Below are 24,550 nucleotides of genomic sequence, written 5' to 3' on the forward strand. Positions count from 1 at the left end.
TAGTAGTTCAGGTTCCAACATTACATCCAACATATCCACAGTCTTGGTCTTGAATTTTTTAAAGTCCTACATCTCTCTTACTCATGTCGTCATTACTACATTATTTAGATTGTTGTGAAATAATTTACACAAGACTGCCCTTAAAGATGACAAAAAGGCTCCAGTTGGTAACAACAGACCAGCAAGGATGTGAGTGTTACTAAAAGTTAAGTGACTTAACATCTATAAAAATAAATAAGAAATAGTAATTGCCTTACACAATGTAAGCTGCCCTGAGTCTTTGGAGAAGGGCGGGATATAAATTCAAATAAAAAAAGTAATACTCTGGTTGCTGCACTGGCTATCAATAAGCTTTCAAGTTGAATTTTCAAGCTTGAGGCACCTCTCTGAGGCTTGACCACAGGGTGCCTCAGAGACAGTCTGCTCCTGTAGATTCAGCCCGGCTAATGTGGGCTCAGAAGTGATTTTTTTCTATAAAGATTCCCATTTTATGATACACAATGCTCATGATAGTAAATTTGATATCTTCCATAAGGAGATAAAATGTTTTTAAAGGGCATTTCAGGGCTGAATAAAATGTGAGATCTTATTGGATGGGCAAATTTACTATATGTTTTGATAAACTATATATTCTGTATTTATTTGGAGGGGGGATGAATCTGATCTGAAGAAACTCTATCTCACTCAGCTTCCTTTTGTAGACTTGACTTCATGCTGCTCCTTTTTTGAACAATCTCTATGAGTTATAACCAGGGTGTTGAGCCCCTTCTTGCTGAGCCTGACACTTATCAAGGCATAAATCTGAAGGTGTCCTGGTTCATCTCCACGCCTGCCAAAATGGTGGGAACCTTTTTCTTATCTCCTGGAAGGTCAGGATGGGTCAAAGCAAAAGAAGAATCTCTAAGTGCACCAACCAGTCCCTCTAAGTGACCCTTCCAGCCCTTAGGGGGTCTCACAGGGGGTTAGGGCAGAATGCCACCGGTTGACAGACTGGGAAAAGAGAAAATATTTTACAGGTAAGAAAATTCACTTCTATAAGATGCTCAACGGCATCTGCAACAATGAAAAAACTTGGCCGAAATCAGGACCATCCAAGCTCAAGTTAACTTAACTTAGAGCCCATTAATACAATGAAAGTATTTGTGGCTCTCTGTTCCTTCACTCCGGAAGAATCTGATTCACATCACATCTCCTAGTGCTTCTTAGCACTTTCACTTTATACCTTGGATGCTTGTTTGGTTGTATGCCTTTATTTATGGTCAAAGACTAGATATGAGAAAATACAAAATCCAAGAAGATGATATTTATACAATGAGGTAAGAACAGTAAAACATCAACTTAAAATAAAGCAACAATAAAATAAGAACCAATGACATATATAGCTTAATTAATATACCCCACTATAATGGTCACTTACATTGATATCTTTGCCTGCCCAGTTGCATTCCTCCCTCCATTCCACAGGCGCCGGCCAATAAATCTGTGAGAGCAAAGATGGAGGAAATTAATGGCAAAACCAACCAATGACACACAGAGGGGGGTGATCTTCCAGTCCAGTCATTCATCACAGCATTGTCAAATGCTACTAAAGCCCTGGTACTAAAAGCCATTCATTGGAATGCTGGTGTTTTTCCTGCTGTTTATGTCCTAGTGCTATCAAGAAGGGAGACAGAACACTGTAAAAGTAAGGGTGGACTGATGGATTGCAAGGCTGAGATCATCATCAATGCTTTGCATAGTGCAGAGCATTAATTAATTTCACCCAAATTAATTTTATTGAGTTTTACATTTAAAAGCCACTGTGTGTTAGTTGGGTATTTGTTTAGCAAACAAGCAAGCAAGCACACAATCAAGCAATCCATTGACTATCCCTCAGACATTAACTCTTTGTGAAAGCAAAAAAGTGCTTGACAATAGGTATAAAGCCACTGCAAAAAGAATCTGACAAAAAGCAATAAAAGCCTCAGTTCTTGTTTTTAAAAATTAAACAGCAAATGTGCAGAAACTGAGCAGTGAATGAACTAATCTCTCGAAGCAGAGATTTCCCCAAACTGAAGTGCTGCCACAGAAAACTGGTGCTTCAGGAGAAAAGGGTCAAAGGTGGTTTGGCTGTATTGTGTCCTCAAAGCTTTTCTCCTGCTGGGCCGGAATGCAGTTTCCACCGATAGTCCAGGATAGAGAATATCAGCACACTTCCCCCCCCCTCCACATCCATCCCATTTCATTAAGCAGGGAACCTTCCCAGAGGCATTTTGTGAGGCTCATTCTCATGATGAGGAGAATGTCTCCTTCCTCAGGGAAGAGAAGCTGCCATAAATTCCAGACCAGAGCAGGCCATTGGAGAACAAACGTTTTAAAACGTCTGAATAATGTTGTTCTTTATTCTTAGTAAAACAGTTGTAACCCACCAAATTCTCAAACCCAAGCAGTTTATAGCATGCAGTCAATCCTGGGTAATCTCCAAATAGATTTTATTTATCACATTTATTTGCTGCCCAACTCACAGATAGTGGGATCTGTATAAACTGGGCCAAATATCTTCCCACTAACTTTTGTGGAATAGTCATTCCCTCCTCTTTAACAAAAGGGAGGGAAAGGAATATTTGGGTAGGGTAACAATTACATTGTGCCTTTCCTCCAGGGCAACACAGCCATTGGTTGTACTGATGGGGATGGCAGAACTATAATCTAATATCCCTGGAGGAGTCAAGTTGAGGTACAAGTCTGGTGCAGTACATCGGCTTCTTACCTTCCTGTCATGCTTGCTAATGTTGTCCAGGCTCAAGGATGCCATGTAATTTTTCCCTCCCACAAAAAGCCGGCCCCTCTCTTCATCCAGGAGCAGCGCATCATAGCAACAAGAGCGTTCTAACTCATAGGTGCGCAGCCCATGTCGCAACTTCAAGTCTGGAAAGAAAATGGAAGATGGCCTGTTACACAACTACAAAAAACATACAATTCTATTTATGTGCTCCAGGCCAGAACGAAGAGAATCAGATATAGCCAACCAAGTGTAATGCAAGCTAAATAAATGAAAAGAACAAAATATTGATGGTTTAATGCTTTTTCTTTTAAGGCTGTTTGTATACCTTGTATTCAGGGAAAAGAAAGCCATACTTGCTGCAGACTATTGTAGGTGACTAGCTCCCTATGTGCATTCCAAGAATTCTTCTGGTGAATAATTCTGTATAAATGGTTCTGGTAATCATATGCATGACTTATGAAAAATGTAGGAGTGCCAGTCTGCTGCTTGTCCATTGGGTCCATGTAGAATAATAAGAAATTATTTCTTCGAAGATAAAAACAGACTTAAGAAAATGACTGGCTGGCTATACTGTGATGTGCCCATATCAGAATGAAACTATGCATACAAATACTGTAACTGAACAGAACTAAGTGATTTCTTTTCCCAAACAAAGCTGTAAGGATAAAACTTTAAAATTATGTTTTACTGTATGATGGAGAGAAAAAACAATTATTTATAGTGTTACATCTTTTGTGCCCCAAGCAAGACATTTTTACACTCAGAGAGACACCCACGGATCTTATTACAGAATCAAATTATTAAAATTAAGTCAGGTAATATAGAAATAGGAAAAAATGCAAAGTTGAACATCTAAAGTAATGAATGCAATTCATATTTCAAAACAATCCTCCAGTCTGGACTTTTGGTGGTGAAATATTTGTTCAAATATAGAAAGATACATAAATTCTTCTGACTGCTATAACTGAGAATGGAATGACTTGTAACAAATTATATCATTTATTGGTTTTTTGGTTTTTTTTTGAAATCATCAACACCTGCAGTATCCATTTCCTATTATCATTTAAACCATTGGACTATAATTCATAATTATGATACAAAACTACATCAAATTAACCAGTTATGTATTTTGAGAATCACATTTCCAATCGTTTCTTCTGAAAATATGCACTGGTGTCTAACAGACATGAGTCTTATTTTTAATTTTAAATCTATGGAACTGGGACATAGATGTTCCCAAATGGACATTCATGTATTGGATGCTCAAGTTTACTTTTCAATGACCATCTCATAACTGTCCAGAGAGGTCCTCCAAAACTTCAGTCCTATTTCAAATCAGTTAACATTGTATCAAAAAGTCTCAAAAACCATCAATTAATTGATATGGAAGATTGAGGTTTGTCAATGAAAATGTAACCTTAATCTGAACTCTATCCCTAAATCTAACTGATCATTTGAGTATTCTGTTCTACTGTACAAAGTACAGTACTTTATGTTCTCCTTCCCTGAAAAGGACAAACTGAATCTCCTCGCTGCCAAATTGCGCAAACTTAAGTTACCAAATGCAAACCAAACAGTAAAACTGCAAAAGGACAGCCTGCTGTACATTAATTCTCACTAATATTTTTGGAAATAAATAATACATTTTCAGAGTTCCTAACAAAAAAAACCGCAAAAGAACAAAATTACAAATAACTATTGCCAATATATTTTATCAAAAGGCTTTTCTGCATCCAAGCCTCTACAGATAAATATTAGGTGCCCTTGGTCAAGTCAATGCCATCATCTGGTCTCCGAGCCCTATTCACTCCTCTGGACTCCCCCCCTCCCCACACTACTCATGTCTTAGATTATCATTAACTCCTTGAACATTCCTGTCACTTTGCTGCATTCAACCCAGCAATCATAAGCATCTAAATGGAAAAGTCCTATAGTCTGAACTGCTAAAGGCCCTTGGGCTGTAAAGATGTTAGGAAGATAGCCTTTAAACCTGTCTTCTTTCTATCAAACACAAATGGTTTACCTGTTCCACCCATTTATATGGGTTTCTGCACATTTAAAATGACCTGTTGCTTATTAGCCTGGAAAGTATGTCTTCCGTGTGAAACAAGCAAGCACACCAGCTTATTTTTTTTACCCAACACCCCAACAAACACTGTCTCCAGTTGGATGTCAGAAAATTCCCTCCACCCTTTTTTTTTTTTTTGCACTGAGCACTGCCTTGGACGTAAGGGGTATCTCTGTGTGTGTGTGTGCACGTGTATGTGTTGAAAAATGCAAGTAATAGCATTTCTGAATCCAAGATTCATCTCACATACACAACTCAGCAGTTTGTGATTAACCTGCTCCAACCTAGAGTCATTCAAGCCATTGGCAGAGAGCTGGCTGTGGGGGAAACTGCTATTATAATCTGATTGCCCCCCACCCCAAATCCAATTTCTGCCTGTATCAAATCCCACCCTAACACCCCTCTTTTCAGCCCGTCCTTTGATTGGTCCCACCAACTTTAATAGGCTACCAGTCTCAACCAGCGTGACATTAATCTGCCAGCACAACAGGCATCTGCTCAGAGAAAGGACTCTTTCTTTACACCCAGAGCCTAATCTGCCTTCAGCAGCAGGAACAAATAAGCCATTGTGAGGAAGTGAAAGAAATTGACTGGCAGGGGAGCAGTCCACCCGCTAATGAGCTGTTGCTGATCTCAACTGCAAGGGATGACAGAGAAGTCACACACAGCCAGATCAGCTGCACCAACTTATTTATTTCATTAAATTTATATCCCACCATTTTTTTTCCAGGAGCAAGAAGGCTGCATACTGCTGCTACCAAGCAGTGTAGTTTTTCCTTCCAATAACCCCATGAGATAGTTTAAACTGAAATTAGTCCAGTTGACTCCATCAGGCTATGGCCTCCGGTTTACCCTACTTCGGATTTGGATACCCTACTTCGGTTTGGATTGAAGTACCGTATATACTCGAATATAAGCCGATCCGAGTATAAGCCGAGGTCCCCAATTTTACCCCAAAAACTGGGGTAAACTGGGGACTCGAGTATAAGCCGAGGGTGGGAAATGAGGCACCTACCGGTTGGGGAAACCCTCCCTCCCTCAGCTGAGAAGGCTGGCGGCTCCCCCGCCCCGCCCTCTCACTGCACCGGCAGGGCTTCCCCGCGCCGTCCGGTAAAATGTGGAAAAAAGAAAAAAAAAACTCGAGTATAAGCCGTATATACTCGAGTATAAGCCGAGGGGCTTAAAAAAAAAACTCGAGTATAAGCCGTATAGACCCGAGTATAAGCCGAGGGGACGTTTTTCAGCACAAAAAACGTGCTGAAAAACTCGGCTTATACTCGAGTATATACGGTAGATTAAACAGGACGCCAAACCCACCAAGCAGCTCTGATCTGTCTGAGACCCAACTAAAGGACCAGAAGGAAACAAGTGCTCCCCTTTGAGAAGTGCAATGCCAAATTGGCCAATCTAACCTGACTTTGGGTCACCTTAAAAAACAACAACAATGTAAAGTTTCTGGAATAAAACAAAAATAATAATAATAATAATAATAATAATATTTTAATTTGTATACCGCCCTTCTCCCGAAGGACTCAGGGCGGTGAACAGGCAGATAAAATATACATACATACAATAATTAAAAACATCCCTTAAAAAACTAATTTAAATGCCCAAAATATTAAAAACGATTTCCCATAAAATCACAGAATTTTAAAACCCATCCAATAAAAATAAGAATCAGGCTAGTCCAGCCATACGGAATAAATAAGTTTTAAGTTCATGCTAAAGGTCCTAAGGTCAGGTAATTGTCAAGTCCGAGGGAAGTTCGTTCCACAGGGTCGGAGCCTCCACAGAGAGCGCCCCCCCCCGGGGGGCCGCCAGTGGCCACTGTTTGGCTGACGGCACCCTGAGGAGTCCCTCTCTGTGGGAACGTACCGGACGATGGGAGATAGAAGCCGGCAGTAGGCGGTCCCGTAGATAGCCGGTCCTAAGCCATGGAGCGCTTTAAAGGTGGTAACCAATACCTTGAAGCGCACCGGAAAACAACAGGTAGCCAGTGCAGTCTGCGAGGATAGGTGTTATATGGGAGCTCCGAGACGCCCTCAATAACCCGCAGCAGCGTTCTGAACTAGCTGAAGTCTCCGGTGCTCTTCAAGGGAGCCCCATGTAGAGAGCATTGCAGTAGTCCAGGCGAGAGGTAACGAGCATGAGTGACTGTGCATAAGGCATCCCGGTCCAGGAAGGGCGCAACTGGCGGATCAGGCGAACCTGGTAAAATGCTCTCCTGGAGACGGTCGCCAAATGGTCTTCAAAGGACAACCGACCATCCAGGAGCACGCCCAAGTTGCGTACCTTCTCCATCGGGGCCAATGATTCACCCCCGACAGACAGCCGCATCTGCAGCTGACTGTACCGAGGTGCCGCATCCACAGCCACTCCGCCTTGGAGGGATTAAGTTTGAGCCTGTTCCTCCCCATCCAGACCCGCACGGCCTCCAGACACCGGGACAGCACTTGACAGCTTCACTGGGGTGGCCGGGGTGGAAAAGTACAGCTGAGTATCATCAGCGTACAGTTGGTATCTCACCCCAAAGCCACTGATGATCTCACCCAGCGGTTCATATAGATGTTGAACAGGAGGGTGAGAGAATCGACCCCGCGGCACCCCACATGAGGCACCTTGAGTCGATCTCTGCCCCCTGTCAACACCGTCTGCGTCCGATCAGAGAGGTAGGAGGAGAACCACCGATAAACGGTGCCTCCCACTCCCAACCCTCCAACCGGCGCAGCAGGATACCATGGTCGATGGTATCAAAAGCCGCTGAGAGGTCTAATAGGACCAGGGCAGAGGAATAACCCTATCCCTGGCCCTCCAGAGATCATCCACCAGTGCGACCAAAGCTGTCTCCGATTGTATCCGGGCCGGAAGCCGGACTGAACGGGTCTAGATAGACAGCTTCATCCAGGTACTGGGGTAGCTGACATGCCACCACACTCTCAACAACCTTCGCCGTGAAGCGAAGATTGAGACTGGCCGGTAGTTCCCTAAAACAGCTGGGTCCAGGAAGGCTTGAGGAGGGTCTCACCACTGCCTCTTTCAAGGCCGCGGAAAGACCCCTCCCGCAAAGAAGCATTTGTAATCCCTGAGCCAGCCTCGTGTCACCTCCTGAGTAGCCAGTACTAACCAGGAGGGCACGGATCCAGTAAACATGTGGTGGCTCAGCCTACCCAGCAACCTGTCCATGTCCTCGGAGTCACAGGATCAAAGTCATCCCAAACCACCTCAACAAGACGGGCCTCAGAACCTCGCCTGGATCTACCCAATTTTGATCCAATCCGTCCCGGTTGAACGATTTTGTCGATAGATAACCGTTAAACTCCTCGGCACGCCTGTAGGGGTCCTCCCGCCTCCTGTTGAAGGAGAGAGCGGTCACCAAACAGGGCGGCCGGGCGGTTATCTGCCGACGCAATGAGGGAGGAACGAGGAACGCCAGAACCCTCATTGCCACTAGGTAGGTCCTACTATAGGACCTAACTAGTGTCCGTCAGCCTCAGAGCGGCTGGATCTCCAGGCACTCTAGGCGCCTTCTCCGCGCTTCATCTCCCTCAGCTCCTCGGAGAACCAAGGAGCTGGTTGAGACCGACGCCGGGTCAGAGGCCGCAAAGGCACGACACGGTCCAAAGCTCCAGCCGCGGCCCGTTCCCAGGCCGCAACTAGCTCTTCAGTCGAGTCGTGGGCCAGGTGCTCGGGGAACGGCCCAAGCTCCGTCAGGAACCTCTCCGGGTCCATCAGGCGCCTGGGACGGAACCAGCGCATTGGTTCCGTCTCCCTGCGGTGGTGGGTAGCGGTCAGAAAGTCAGAAAGTCAGAAAATGAGGAATCTCCTCCAAAATTTCCTGAAATAGGACAAGTGCCTGCTTAGAATGATTGCTTCCCCTTCAAAAGCTCATCTGTCCTTCATTTCTTCCCATGTAGGGTGTCCTCTTCCCTACCATGTGGACATTTCTTCCCATCCAGCAATTCGTAGTTCTCACAGCTGAGTGAGATCTCAATTTCCTTGAGAGATCATTCCATTCAGTTAAGGAAAGTTGCTGTGTGCTTCACGGGACTCAGAGGTAGGAATACCATCCAGTTTCACTAATCCAAGAATAAGGTTATTCCAGATTCTTGTTAACAGATTTCCTTGTCCAAACACTAGTCAGACATTTTTTTAAACCTAATTACAGCCTAAAGAATTGGGACACAATTTGTGTGTCCCAGGTGAAGAGCAGAGGGTAAGTGGCAAAATGAATCTTCACAAGAGGCAAAACCTCTGTACATAGATTAAGTAGCTGACACAGATCCCATTTTGCACAAAGATCAGCTCTGTCTCCACTTACTTTTTCATGACTCATCTCAAGAAGACTTTCCCCTTAACATCAGTCACACCATCTGGGTAACAAGAGTATCGTTCTATCAGAATACAAGAGATTCAACAGAACCAAACTTGATTTCCATTCAAGAGAAACTCTCTTGCCTTCCCACCTCTTACTCCATCCTTACCATGGAAGGAGAGTTTCACACGGGGATTGGTAGTGGTAACTGGAGTCCCTTTCCCAGCCAGCAACAGAAGGAAGGCCAGTGTCTGGATCATAGCAGCTGCTGCCTCTTCTTCTCTGGACTCTGAACTTCAGGTGACTGAAAGATGGAAAAGCAAGAGTGAGACTATGCTTGCCAAGTCAGGTTACATTAGTTCCTCCTAGGAGGATATATCCATACCTTGCTTTAGTAGGGGAAACACCCATCTAGACCAACAATGATCTCCTCCCAGTTAGATTAACTTATTTTTGCTAAGTAGTGTACCCAGAAACAATGCTAGTGGTTTGAAGAGATCTTCCATAAACTGCAATGACTTAGATCCAAATGTAATCTTGTTGATTTGAATGCAGAGCAATATAACAAATGGATGTTGGATTTCAACCCAGAGCCCATTGAGGTTCATTGCAGCAGCTTGAATCAAATAATCAAATCAAATCAAACTGAAAATTAAAATGAAAAACATTTGAACTATGAACCCCTATGTATATCTTGGTTTCTTCTTCAGTTTCTAATTTTCCTCTCTAGGGGCACCAATGGAAGAATTTTAGTGCAATAACAGAGCCAATGTTTTATTATTTACTACCTTCAGAAGACATACTTGGTTCCTAGGAGCCGCATGCAGTTTTAAGATGCATTTTACCAGATTCAAGGGATCATCTGATGGAACTTTATTTGAGATGCACAAGAAATAAGGTGTGATTGTTTTCTTTGTATTAGATATATGCAATATCTTCCAGGAAAGTTGGACCATAAGAAAGGCTGAGCACCAAAGAATTGAGGCCTTTGAACTATGGTGCTGGAGAAGACTCCAGCAGTCCCTTGGACTGCAAGGCGATCAAACCAGTCAGTCCTAGAGGAGATCAACCCAGACTGCTCTTTAGAAGGCCAGGTCCTAAAGATGAAACTCAAATATTTTGGCCACTGGAGAAGAGCCTAATGCTGGGAAAGATTGGGGGCAAAAGAAGAACGGGACGACAGAGAATGAGGTGGCTGGATGGAGTCACTGAAGCAGTAGATATGAGCTTAAATGGACTCCAAAGGATGGTAGAGGACAGGAAAGCCTAGAGAAACATTGTCCATGGAATCACGATGGGTCAGACACAACTTTGCAGCTAACAACAACAACAATAATATCTTCCAAAGATTTTGAACTATGGTACATTTCCCACAGTCTCTTGTAATTGACCATGGCTGGACCTAGCAAAAACTGGAACCCAACATTTCTGGATGATGCACAATTGTCTACACTTGGCCATGCTGCAAGTCCAATACTTCACATAACTCCTTTGATTCAAATTCTAGTCCATTCTGTATCTTTTTATTTCAATCACTGTTGCTATTTTTTCATATCTTCTACACATAGAGATTAACTCCTCCGTTTTATATGTAATTTTCATCCTATTTCAGAATAAGTCACAATGCAGATGATAAAGAGGGTTAGATCTAGCATGTAGCCACAACTACAACTGCAGGTCTACATTTAGTCCACCTGCAGGTGCTGCTTTTCCTAGCTCTGAGTCATGATTTTCATTCATCTGGCTATTTTCTTCCCATTTTGAAAAGGTGCTGTGGAAACCTTCTGCATACTCCAGGAAAGTCCCTTAAAGCCTAAAATAGTAGGTATTCTGTTGGGACAATCTGTTTCAGAATGCCAGCATCTCATCCTGTCTTCAGATCCAGAACTAAATGTAGCCTCCTCCAAGTCTCCTGAAGTCTTTCATTTCCTTCTCTATCAAATACCAGAAAATTACAGGTGAATGCATAATCTATAGTGGCTATGCACACAAGGGTTACAAAGTAATGCATAATTACAATGTTTCCCCAAAAATAAGATCCTGTCTTATATCTTTTTTAATCCTGAACTAAGCGCTTGGCCGATTGGGCTTATTATCAGAGGATGTCTTATTTGGGGGGAACTATATTTCATTTCAAATGTAAATATATCAGGCTAAAATTTGGCAGTATTATTTGTTTTGCATAGCAGACCAGGAAAAATAAGTACTGCCAAGGCCATTTTAAAAAGCACTTTCTTTGCCTTATTAATTTTTTAAATTATCCTTCTGCGGTATCTGTATTATGCAAATCTGCAACCACGCAGATTTATTCTCTAGAAAGGAGACCACCATTTTAAAATCATAACTATTGTGGGCTAGTCTGAGGAATGTTTTTATTCACATATATGGAATAACTGAGCTGTAATTAAATATATGGAATGTGTAGTAGCTACAGGCTAGCATGACAGCAAAATGTATTGCTAAGGATATTAAAAAGTTACCAGGTATAATAGGATTGGCAAATCTGTTGCCATATAGATGTTTCTGACCTATAGCATTCCCAGACACTCTAATTATTTATTCTTAGGTGAGATTAACCAGTGTTGTTTAGGTGTTTACAGACAGGAGAGCTAGATTCTCTTTCCACTTTGCTCCAAGCCACCCTGTCAGAAAATCCAGCAGTGAAAGTGAAACAAAAGCTTATTTTCTACTCATGTAAATCAGACACAAACTAATAATGCTTCAAAGACTGTTCAGAATTATTCCAATAAGCCTCCATAGAAATCCCGCAAAAATTACCTGTGGCTGCTGTTAAATTAAGAAAGTTACAGTTCTGAATGTTTACCATCTCCACATCAGTATTACAGAAGGAACAATAAGAAAAAAGAGAAAGTGCATGGATAATGGAACAGTTTGCATGCAAGGGTACATTTTGAGTTAGATGCAAGAGCAGAAAATGATCAGCAAGAAGACAGAGGGGAGGATATCACTATAATTTATATACCTATTTATTTATAAAATTTATTGGCCACCCATCTTACTATAGGATAACTTTATTGCATTTATGTATGTATGTATGTATGTATGTATGTATGTATGTATTTATTTATTTATTTATTTATTAAATTTATATGCTGCCTAGCTTACTCTAAAAAGTGTCTCTGGGTGACTTACAGTTTATTTGCTGCATTTATTTATGGGGAAGAAATTACACTAGCAGTTTATTATTTAAAACATAGTAAAATCATAAAGACCACTAAAAAGCAAAACTAGTGTACCATTAAAAAAAGACAAAATGACAGCCATTCAGTTCCAAAAGCCCTCAAAGGCCTTTCACTTCACTTTAGAAGATTCCTGGTCTATATTAGAGGAAAACCATGAATTGCACTTTGAAGTAAAATTCTAGTCCATTGCTAAAACAACCAGCTTTATTATGTCTTGTTTTTGTGATCTGTTTAGAAAAGCAGAGGTCATTTTCACGTCACATGTATTGTCAAGCCAGGAGCAACCTGCCAAGTAACCTAACTCCGCAGGCAGTGCTGCAATTTTAAAGTCAGACATCATAGTTACCATGGCAAAGAAAATTATGTCTAGATCCATAAACAAAACAGAGAGATGTTTAGAGAAAGAAGCGGAGAAAAATAATCAAGGAAGGTAGGAGAAAAGGAGGAGAGGGAAGAATTGTGTAAAAAGTCAAGGCTTATGGGAACGGCTGTCAATTGTAGAGAGTGAGCCTCCCCATCAGATGTCAGGAAGAATTTAGAGGTTGCACACTCTTTTTAAACGTGTTTTGCCCAGGCAAAGTTGAAGCACCATCCACATTCCCTCTAGGCTTGGTTCCCTGGTTGATGAACCATCTGTGGCCTTGGCCAAGCTAAGGGCAAGTAATTTTGACAGTCCTCCTGCTTTGCCTGCACCCACATGCTGAGGACACTGTCAACTCCTGTTATGCTTTGCTCCTCACTTTGCCTGGGCAAGCCTCTGGTGGGGCTTCCACAAAGCAGGGCTATTAAAAAGAACAAAAAGATAAAAGAGGGCAGCCATGATGAAGGACTGAAAGCTCCATTGAACATTAAAGAACAGGTGGACACTGTCAATCACACTGTCATAGACATCTTGCCTTTTTTTAAAAAAAACTTTACCCTGCAGAGATCTTGCCACAGAAGCTGAGATCTCTCCAATATACCTAATTATTTAAAACTTATTTATAAAAAACAAGGTATTTGTTTCCTGCCTCATCTTTACTGCAGTGAAATGATTAGATTTATTTGTGGGGGTTGCACAATTTCATGTAGCATTTTAGGGGGATTGTGGTACCATTAAGTTTGAGAACTACTGAGCTACATAGTTGGGAAAAAGCCCGTTTTCCCAGTTAAACATCAGATTTGAGATAAAGTGCCATCTCTTCAAATACAAGTTAATCACTGTGTAATTATGGAATGTGCAGTATGTTTCACTATGTGATTAACTTTCAAAGCCGAAGAGCCACCGCTGTCCGAAGACGTCTCCATGGTCATGTGGCTGGCATGACTCAACACCAAAGGCGCACGGAACGCTGTTACCTTCCCACCAAAGGTGGTCCCTATTTTTCTACTTGCATTTTCTACGTGCTTTTGAACTGCTAGGTTGGCAGAAGCTGGGACAAGTAACGGGAGCTCACCCTGTTACGCGGTATTAGGGATTCAAACTGCTGAACTGCTGACCTTTCGATCGACAAGCTCAACGTCTTAGCCACTGAGCCACCGCATCCCATTCTCTGTTCTTAGGGTTTTATAATCTCTGATTTCTGATTTAGCATGATTTTCAAGACCATTTTTTTCTACAAATCAAAGTTATAACAAATCACAGCTTAGCACAAAGCTGATTTTCAAATAACTATGGTTAACTGATCCTAATTAGCACTAACTCTCCAAGATTACCTGAGGTAGAACTTTTTCTCAGTCCTTCAGCCTTCTGAATGTAGAGCAGTTGCTGTGCCACCGCACTACATATTTTCCTCAAACTTCTAAAGAAATCCTATAGTCACCCATATAGGAAAGAAAATTACATATACATACAGGTAGTTCTTGACTTGCAACAGTTCATTTAGTGTATGTTCAAAGTTACAACAGCACTGGAAAAAGTGACTTATGACTGTTTTTCACACTTATGACCACTGCAATATCCCCATGGTCACATGATCAAAATTCAAAAGCTTGGCAACTGCTTGCAGAGTCCCAAGGTCATGTGATCAACTTTTTCAATCTTCTGACAAGCAAAATCAATGGGGAAGCCAGACTAAAAAAAACATTGTCACTAACTTAACAACTGTAATGATTCATTTAACAACTGTGGCAAGAAAAATCGTAAAATGGGGCAAAATTCAGTTAACAAATGTTTCACTTAGCAACAGAAATTTTGAGTTCAATTGTGATCATAAGTTGAGGACTTACATTATAATATATATATAATATATATAATATAATATAATATATATAATATAATATAATATAATATAATATAATATAATATAATATAATATAATATATTACATTTAATCTGTACAGAGTCAGACTGATCTAGTTCTAGGTACAGAACCAATCTAGTTCTGTAATTTTATCATTTCCTTTAAGTTGTATTTGTAGCTAAAAATCTCCTCACTGTTGGGAAAGTGGCCTTATTAGGAGGTCCATCAGAAAAGGTTAATGGATCCTGTTGAATGCCAAGAAGCCACAGAAGGGTTTGTGTCTGGTTTTATCAGCGATTCTGTTGATGCCCTGTTAGGCAGAATCTGAAACTTGCTAGGGCACTTGACACCCACAGGACTTGGATAAGCAGCAGGACCTGAAGCTTATGAACAACTTTGCTAAGGCTCGGCATTAAGCCCGTTTGAAGATCTAAATTGTAGTGATATCTGCATCAATGTTGTAAGGGGGGGAAATGCCTGATGATCTCCTCTGTCCTCAGAAATCTGTTATAGGACTCCCAGAAGCTTGCTATGATGTTTTCAGGATTGGTTGGGGTAAAATCTCTGATAGTTGAGAATAGCCCCATCAAGAATTGTCCTAGAATCCACAGATTCTATGTTTTTCTTGGATTGAGATTTGTTTCCCCCTATCCAACCTGACATTATCAAGACACTGGATCTGAACTTCTGCTGCATATCCAAGGAGGACCAGGGTGGAGACACAAAACTGAGAAACGGGGGAATCATCTGCATACTGATGCTACCTCTCTCCCTGACTAATAAATAATCTCTCTCAAGGCTTCATATAAATATTAAATCGGACAGATGAAAGAACCAAACTCATTCCATTATAGATTATTTAAGGGTCCAGTTTCTCCTTCCCAGTAAACACAAACCATTGCCTCATTTTAGAAAGGTGCGGAACCACATGAGAGTTGGTGGTACCATACCGTTGACACCTCCAACTTTAAGCAACCTTTGGAGGAGGTTCAAAAGTATATTGTGCTGGTCAGTATCTGTTAAGGCTCATGACAGGTCCAAGGCAGGCAAAGAAGTCCCACTTCTACTTTTAAGTCATGCCTTAAAGTGTATGATGCTATATCATACACTTTAAGGCATGCAGATAAATTAGATGAAAAATGAGCTTTGCCTGAGCTCTGAAGGAAATTATCAGGTGCTAAATGTGAGGTCACTGAGGAACAAAAGATAGATTGATATGGGAACAGAAAGTGTTAATAGTAGGGCTTCCATGTATGAAGTCTAATTATGTCTGCCTTGCCCCAAATGCAATGCCAATTCCATTAGTAACTGATTTCCTGCTATCTTGCTTTGTTGCCTCTAAATTAATCATATTCATATTGCATATTTCTTAATCACCCATCTCCCTCCTATTCTGAAAGCAACTGATGTGCTGATTGAAAAGTTGGTTATAGCACATCAGTATTGTTGCTACTTTGGCTTGCCTGTATCACTCATCTGGATGCAATCTATAGCCAAGGTGACTCTTGACTCTTTTCTTAGGCAATCCCAGTATCTGGGGTGGGTGGGTTGCAAAATGCCTATCCTCTGTCACATAATCAGTAAATACCCTTCTTGGTGTAGATGCCAAAAGCACAACTACAGAATTTTCTTTCTGTGTGCCAAAGGAAATGCTGCCATCCAAGCTCCCAGCAAAGACCATGAATTCAGCTCCTTTCTTCCTACATCTTTATTTACTTCAACCTCATTTTGCATTGTTCCTGGATGAATCTTCACCCAGCCAGTTCTTTTCATGCCGAGAAGGCCACCTTTGAGCCCATTTGTCTGCAGCAATTATTTCCTTGCCTCTCTGGCCATTAAACGATGCCAGCTTCCTCTAGCAATTATAGAGATGCCGGGTAAGCCCAGCTGTAATTCAGGAGGATTTTCTTGTATCTCTTCAATGGCGGAAATGTCAACTAATGAACCTTGCCAAGAGATCAGGTGAACACACAGTTGCCTTTTCTGGGAGCTTGTTAAGCCATGTAGAATGAAGAAATAAACAGAGACTAACCGTCCCCTCACAAAGTGGCTTGATTAATTTTAGAAAAATGTGCATCTGTTAAAAAGGATGTGTGCACCTGCAAATTGATTGCAGGCCCTGTAGATTTTTGCAGATATCTTTTTGGATAACTTGCAAGGTTATCCTTTGATCTTACAGTGAACACCTGTAAATAAATTTTGCAATGTGGAAGGTATCTGTCCGAATTTCATTTTGTTCCACACTATTCACCTTCATTTCTCATCTTATCTGTAGTCAACATTCCATGCACCCAAAGCATGCTCAATCCTTATTAAGCTGCGTTTATTTCCCCTTTCATATATACCCTCCCCAATATGTTTTTAAAATTGTTGATTCTCTTTCTCCTTTTCATTTTGGCAATGTAAGAAGTACAGGAATTCTGTGATCATCAATGCAATAGGAGAGCCAGGTACCAAGCTCGGAACTGAGAGATGTGAGTTCTAGTTCTGGATTTAGCATGAAGCCAACTGGGTGATCTCGTGCCAGTCATTTTCTCTCAGCTATAGGAAGAATGCAATGGTAAATTATTTCCAAAAATCCTGCCAAGAAAACAGGGGCTTCTCCAGGAAATTGCCAGGAGTCAACACTCACTCAAAAGTGTGCACGCACACCCATGCCCACACATAAGGATGAGTAGATATTCAGATAGAATCTGACATCTCTGCTGTGCAAACTGCCTTTTCCAGGCTCACGGATTCTTTGCAATCCTCATCAAAGTCAACACATTTGAGTTGCAGCCCATATGGGCTGTATGACGTGATCACTGGAGACAAGAGTCCTCCTCCAAATAAAAGTTTTATTACAACTTATTAAAATGGTGGTGTTGATGAAACACTCCCTTTACTGAGCAAGAGTGAGCTATGTGACCATGCAGGATTGCAGAGCAAGTGCAGTTGTCAAGGTTCCAGAAAAACCCCTTCTGCATTAAAGTCTAATATGGTTTCCAGGCCTGACAGCAGTCTCTCGTGGATTTAGAACACTTACCCTTTGGGCTTCAAAAGGCAGGAGCATTTGAATCAGAAGTGGGATTCACTAACTGTCCCTACCAGTTCACAAATGTGAGCATGCGCGTGCTCTCACTTTGCTCACATACGCCACCTCTGCATATGCGCACAGCCTTCTGCGCATGCACAGTAGTCGCATATTATGTCTGGGCGGGTAGGCAGAGCCTCCCACAGTTGCCGCTACCGGTTTGTGCAATCCAGACAGAATCTGCAGAATCCCACCGATTTGAATAAGAAAGAAGATTCTTGAAGATGATACTTGTTAGGTTCATGCCAACGGTTTAAAAGACAGCCCGCAATGTTCTTTATAGTCATTGTGAGCAGAAGATCACAAGTAATTTTTTTTAACTACCAACTGGGATGTTTTGAAAAGGATGGATGGATTGGCCTTCATCTAGCAAGGGTCCACTATTTTATGAAAATGCAAAGGATGCCAGAAACCCAGAATGCAGCACGGGAAGAGATGAATGCAAGATTAGTTATGCCTTTCCAAATAAAAACTCTTACAACATTCTATCTCTTTTGAGAAACATAAAACATATTGAAAAAGTGGAAAAGGACATTTATCATGACATCCTTGGCTCAAGCAACAGAAGATAAGCCGTGCTTGTTCAATAACTTTTGTCCAATAAACCATCATTGATAAATTCACATAACACGACTGAGTTCACATGACACAAGATGCCAGAATCAAACAAACTGCATAACAGACTTAGAACAAAGCATTAATCTAGTCGGTGAGTTGTAAATAGGATTCATGAAAGCTTCTTTCACATTAGATTAACTACTGTATTTCGGTGACACTGCATCCCATTAGTGGGTCATTAGTAGCTGCTTCAGCACCCATCAGCACCCAAGGCCCAACTCTTCCCCCACCATCCACACCTTTTGATTTTGCTAACTTTCTACTCAGGAAATAATTGTACCCCTTCTCATTATTCCAGTTTGGGTCTGAGCTGTTCACAATCTTTTCAAGACATAGATTGGTTCTCGCATTAGGTTGTGCTATATGGTTTCTTTGAGTTTGCTTTAGAGCATTAATCTATTCATAAGAGTCATAAGCAACGTCTGATGCCATAGCACAACACGAATCCTCCAAAATATGATTTATTCAATAGTCCTTGATTAAGGATATGATCAAGAGACAGATTGGTGAAGGCATCAGGCTAGAAATCCGAGTTCTAGTCCTGCCTTGGGCACAAAGCCAGCTGGGTGACCCTGGGCTAATCATTTTCTCTCAGCCCTGGGAAAGAAGCAACGGCAAATTACTTTTGAAAAATCTTGACAACTGCAGGACTAGTCCAGGCAGTCTCCGACAATCGGATATGATTGAACAGAAAAATAATATGACTTATTGCAGCATGTAAACTGAATGCACTGAACCAGCCCACTAATTGTTTCACTCTTTTTTTGTCTTCCTCTAACACAGATGCCTTTGCTTCTTTGACCTGCTCTCCGATTACTCATCCAGAAATGTATACGTGATGGCAGTGCCTGGAAGGGACAATTGCATTCAGAGATAGGCAACAGTATGGGGAGAATTTTACAGATAAATCTATAAGCCAATTTTGTAAATAGATTTTTCTAGACCTTCTGAACCACACAGCAATTAAACTCAAAGCAGAGGTAGGGTGCCATGTGAGTCCAGCTGTGCCTTAGTAGTACTGTAACTTTTCAGTGACTTCAGATCCCAGAGAAATTATCAAAGCATGTTAGTCTCAACAGAATCTAACAGAGTTTATAGTCTAACAGAGTTTATAAATCTCTGCCTTCCCACTTTGGGCTACATAAAAAAAGTGACAAGAAAACAAGGGTTAAGTAAAAGTGTATTCTGCTATCAGATTAGGAAGAAACTGATCCTGGGAGGAAGAACTCTGTGCGCACTCTGCGCTCTCTCTCTCTCTCTCTTTCTTTATCTTCCTCCCTCCCTCCCTCCCTCCCTCCCTCTCTCTCTCTCTCTCTCTCTCTTTCTTTCTTTCAGCAGAAAGTAAGACTGATGTGACTATTGTATCAGGATTATCCTCTGCCAGCGCCGGGATAATAGTGCTTTGCCTTTTCAATCGAAGGGTAACTCGGAAAAGCCCTAAAGATGGAAAGGAGCAGGGAAGCTTTCTCTACCAGCTACACTCCCTTCCAATGTATTATAGTACTCAAAATCACTACTTAAGCAGACTTAATTGCAGTCATTTTTCCTTTGACAATTGGATGCACTAATTTGTAGCTGAGAAGCAAACCAGGCTATGAGAAAACCAGGGATACAATGCAAATGCATGAATTGCTGTTGGGTGCCAAAGTTAGTGACCAGGTTTTCAATGTAATAAGCAAACACCCATTTCTAAATTGTTATAAAATGTGAAACAGGAACTTCATGGCCGTCCTTACTTAGGCACTAAGAAATGAATGACTATTCAGAAAGTCTTGAAGAAGATGGGCCAATAGCACGGGATGAAATCTCAGAATTCAGACAAGTGGCTAAATTCTGATTTAGTGCACATTTACACAAAACAAATTAAGTTCTAAAGAGGTCTCCATTAGCAGTCAAGGGGAAGGGTTCCATTGTTCTGCATGGTTGATTCTCACAATAGCAAAATTCAGAGAAACACATAAACAATTACTGGGTTTGTAAACAGTTGCAAAATTCACCTTTTGTACAGGTTCTTTGGTACAGAATGTTATCTTCAGAAGAATTCTCCTCCTGATTTCATAGGAGGGGAAATGACATTTACTACTAAATTAAAACTTGATATGCTTGCTGCTGAGAAAAAAATATGAAGAAGGAACAAGTATTAAAAACTACTGATCGTAATTTGTGGGAAAATTATTTTTTCTTAGAACAAGATTATCTTTGGCCCCTCCTTTCCAAATATTAAAGTTTCCCCTTCCTTTGCAAGGCTCAGGGGCTAGTTTGAAAACTCCTCCCTGGCTGCTTTCACAAATGGGACTATGAGGACCCAGAACTTGTTTTGCTGGTAATCATGCCGGATGGGATATCTGTGCATGTGCATACACAGGCAAACATCCTAAAGCAGTGATGGCTAATCTTTTCTGGACTGAGTGCCCAAAGTGCACATGTGCCTGACCCCCACAAAATGCAATGCACGTGTGGCCTCCCGCGAGTGCCCCCCCAAATACACCCCACTCCCTGCATGCGTCCCACCCCCGTGCATGTGCCCCTCACATGCACGGGAACCCCACATGTGCCCTGCCCCCACAGATGCATGCGCTGCCCCGCACATGCACAGTAGAGATCCAAAGACCAGCTGGCCGGTGGAAACCGCGCATGCCATCCCGAACTCTGTTTTCACTGGCAGAGGGTTGCAGGAAGCCGTCACAGCAAAAAACGGAGATCGGGAGCTCGTTTTCGCTGGCAGAGGCACTGTCGGCCAGGCCTTCGCTGTTTCCTGGGCAGCCCTGTGGGCCAGGTCAGCCAAGGACTGGCCAACAGTGCCTCTGCAGACGAGATCCGGTCTCCAGGCCTTGAGTTTGAAGCCCTGCAATAAAGTGATGGAGGTTTAGACATTTCTTTCTTTTTCTTACTTTGCAAACCACCATCCATCTCCTAGCTTCTCATCGTAACAACATGGGTGTGCATTGTTGAAGCAGAACAGTTTAGCAGTCGTTTCCCACCCCTTTTTTGCATCATTATTTATTTGATTTTTTTATTTATTTGATTTTACTTTGATGTACTTCTCCAAAACCATTGGCAGTCAGGGAAATGGGGCAATGACCTTTTTTTTAATTTATTTTTTTATTTAAAAAAAATGACCTTCTGAGAGCTCTCTTTATGATCTCAGTATGTCATTTTGATGGTAGGAGCAGCAAAGACAATTGCAATTCAGATCAAAGTGTTTGGGATGGACCGGGAGCAAACTGGGGCTAGTGAGGAAGTGCTCAAGGGGATGGTAGCATACAAATCTTCTCTCAAACTATTTGCAATTTTTAATCTCAAAGAATGAATACAGAAATTCTGACAATCAGATACAATTTGGTGAAAACTGTTTAATGATGCCATCTTCATGGGGGGGGGATTATTTAATTTTAGACAATTTTTATGTTGTTTTTCAACTGCTGTAGTTCTTGTAAGGATGGCAATCTATTTCTCTAATAGTATACTTCTATAATAATCCGTGCTCAAAATTACATCGAGGCTAGCTCATATTTCTAACATCCATCACTGCCCTCTAGAGGTCACGACAAGAACATTACCATATGACCATTGTCCCCCTTGAGAGTGGAGTTCTAATTAAAGCTCCACTCTCAAGGGAGACAATGGCCGTATGATTGATAATATTCTTCCCCAGACAGGGCCTGTTCAGCAGCATTAGGACTCCATCCTTCAGAAGGTCTAGTAAGATCACTTTCAAACCTTTGATCATGCTAGTTGGGCTTGCAGGCCCAACTTCTTTGGAAAGTGCCAGATTGGGGAAGACTGCAACATATTGTTTCCAGTAGGTATTTAGGAAAATTGAATCCATGGTCCAACAGGTTCCAATATTCTCAGAGGGTCTGGTTTTCTTCATTTTTTATCAGGTTTTGGCTGGGAGATGCTTGGGGAGAAGATAACTTTCTGATTGGTCTTGCAATTGGTTAGCCTGGCTAGGTGACTCAGTAGCTAAGATACTGAGCTTATCGATCAGAAAGGTCGGTGGTTCAAATCCCTAGTATAGGTCTCCTGCGTGAGCAGGGGGTTGGACTAGATGACCTCCAAGGTTCCTTCCAACTCTGCTACTGTTACAGAAGGTTAAAACCTCCCTCGACAGGACTGTGTTTGAGAGAGGCATCCTTTAATTATTTGAAATAATCAGCTGGATCAATGTTTTAACATTCAAGGTGTTAACATTAATCGGGTAAAATCACCTGCCACCATCATTATCTCAGGGATTTCTTCCAGGATGGAAATGGCAATCTTAGAGCTGGACCCTCAGAGGTTGTCCTTCCTCTTGAAAAGCCTTCTCTGGGGCCTCTGACATGCCAGGTCTCAGCCTTTGCCTTTGGCTATATGTATATATTTACATTATATGTAAAATATGTTTAATGTATGAGTTGCCTGGAACCCTTCAAACTAAAATATGAGCTTCAGTGGATTCGTAAATCATATATTGTATAGATCAGGGGTGTCAAACTCAGGGCCTAGGGGCTGGATCTGGCGTGCGGGGTACTTAGATCTGGCCTGCGGGGCTGCCCTAGAAACAGCGAAGGAACAGCCTGTGGTGCTTCTGCCAGTGAAAATGGGCTCCCAAGCTCTGTTTTTGGCTGCCAGGGCCTCCTGCAACCCTCTGCCAGTGAAAACGAAGCTTGGGACGGCTGCTTGCCATGGCAGCCGAAAATGGAGCTCGGGAGCCTGTTTTCACTGGCAGAGTGCTTGGGCCACCACAGGTGCCCCCAACAGAAATGACGTCGAGCTGGCCACGCCCACTCTGGCCAGACCCAGCCTTCTCCCCACCCCCGAGGTCAAACACAACCCTGATGCGTCGCTCAATGAAATTGAGTTTGACATCCCTGGTATAGTTAGCGGTTTCAGTATATTTGAAAACCCTAGAAAAAAACCTCAACTTTAAGGGTAGTGTATAAAATTTTAAATTAAAATAACTCTTTGGGACTTCATCACACTTTCCCAACAGAGAAAAAACAATGTATTGACTTTTGAAGAAAGTGGAAGCTCAAGGGAAGGGTCATTTATCTAGAAAGGCTCTATTTGCATAAAAAGAAAATCTGGCTGCTGAATCTAACAGCTATTTTTTTCTCCAGAGCATATGGCCCTCTGCTCTGTCTCCCCCTGAGGTTTCTTCTGCAGATTCTGCAGTTTTTTAAAAGCAAAAAGATAACTCTGATGTCACTCTGGATAAAAGCCCAACAAATTCTATGTTTTCTTACTGGCTGAGAGTCCGCTGATAACAGAATCCTTGACAGGATTGCTGCTACTGAGAATGTCCTCCAGCTCAGTTTGAAAGGAACATGCACTGTTTCTTTAAAAGAAAGATTCATAGTCATGGTGCTGCCAGAGAAAGAAGCAATGCCAGAAAAACTGCTGGAAGCCTGTTTATTACTGTACATGGACTGGGTGACAAGCTGAACAGACGTAAGGCGTACTCCTGAATGCTGGGCCTCCTTCCTCACTACAGAGAGAAGGAGATCAAACAGATGGGAAAAGGAGAAGCATAAAGTTCTATTAGGCAATGTTCTGTTTTACAGGGGAAAGGTTGTGGCTCCAACGAACTGGCCCATATAAGGGCTTAAGTGGAGGTACACAATGTGAGACTTCAGCAGGTGGCAGCATCTAGCTGACCTTGACCAATTTTGGAAGCTGGGCAAGCTCAGCCTTGGGGAATACATGGACGGGGACAACCTTGGAATCTCAGGGCTGCAGGCTGGATTGCACAGTTGAAAAAGCTTCCTAAAACACATAACTTACGTTTATTACAGTATTGTCCTAAAACAGAGATTGTGAGTTCTAGGTTTCCTTTAGGCATAGGAGTATTTGATATATTTGCGACCATGAGTTACTTAGAAAGTAATAAAGGTGGGATTTAAAAAATCTAACAGAGAAAGAAAAATGAGATAATACTATTTACTATTGCCAAGAAAACTGTCTGGATGCACTCACCATCACTGGACTCAAATGGATGGCTCCTTGTATGAGTAATGCAAGAAGAAATCTTTATGCAGACTCAACTTCACTATGATGATAAACCAAATAACAGAATTAACTATCTCCTAATATAAAGAATCTTAATCTGCAATGCAAAAGAAATCATAACCACACCAGTTAGCCTTAACTGGATTAATATATTCAGATGCCAGGAAGCTAAGACCTCAATTTCTGTCATATGTTCACATCGTCCCAGCTGCAATATACATATATCTTATTTGATGGTGAGAATGTTCTTGAGGAAACCGGCTATTTGAATAATCCAAACCTGATCATTTGAAAAATAA

General features: G+C 41.8%; 1 protein-coding gene across 1 annotated transcript in view; it reads right to left on the bottom strand.

Annotated features, from left to right (window-relative positions):
• SEMA3B (semaphorin 3B) overlaps positions 1 to 24,550 on the bottom strand; it is a 59,673-nt gene that overhangs the window by 33,060 nt on the left and 2,063 nt on the right. Inside the window, exons 2-4 of the mRNA XM_058168237.1 lie at positions 9,314 to 9,448; positions 2,750 to 2,907; positions 1,418 to 1,480 (exon numbers count right to left, since the gene is read on the bottom strand). Of these exons, the coding sequence (XP_058024220.1) occupies positions 1,418 to 1,480; positions 2,750 to 2,907; positions 9,314 to 9,404 (312 nt within the window). The 5' untranslated portion in view covers positions 9,405 to 9,448. The remainder of the gene's footprint in view (positions 1 to 1,417; positions 1,481 to 2,749; positions 2,908 to 9,313; positions 9,449 to 24,550) is intronic.

The sequence above is a fragment of the Ahaetulla prasina genome, chromosome 2 (assembly GCF_028640845.1).
Source record: "Ahaetulla prasina isolate Xishuangbanna chromosome 2, ASM2864084v1, whole genome shotgun sequence".
NCBI classification, from domain to species: Eukaryota; Metazoa; Chordata; class Lepidosauria; order Squamata; family Colubridae; genus Ahaetulla; species Ahaetulla prasina.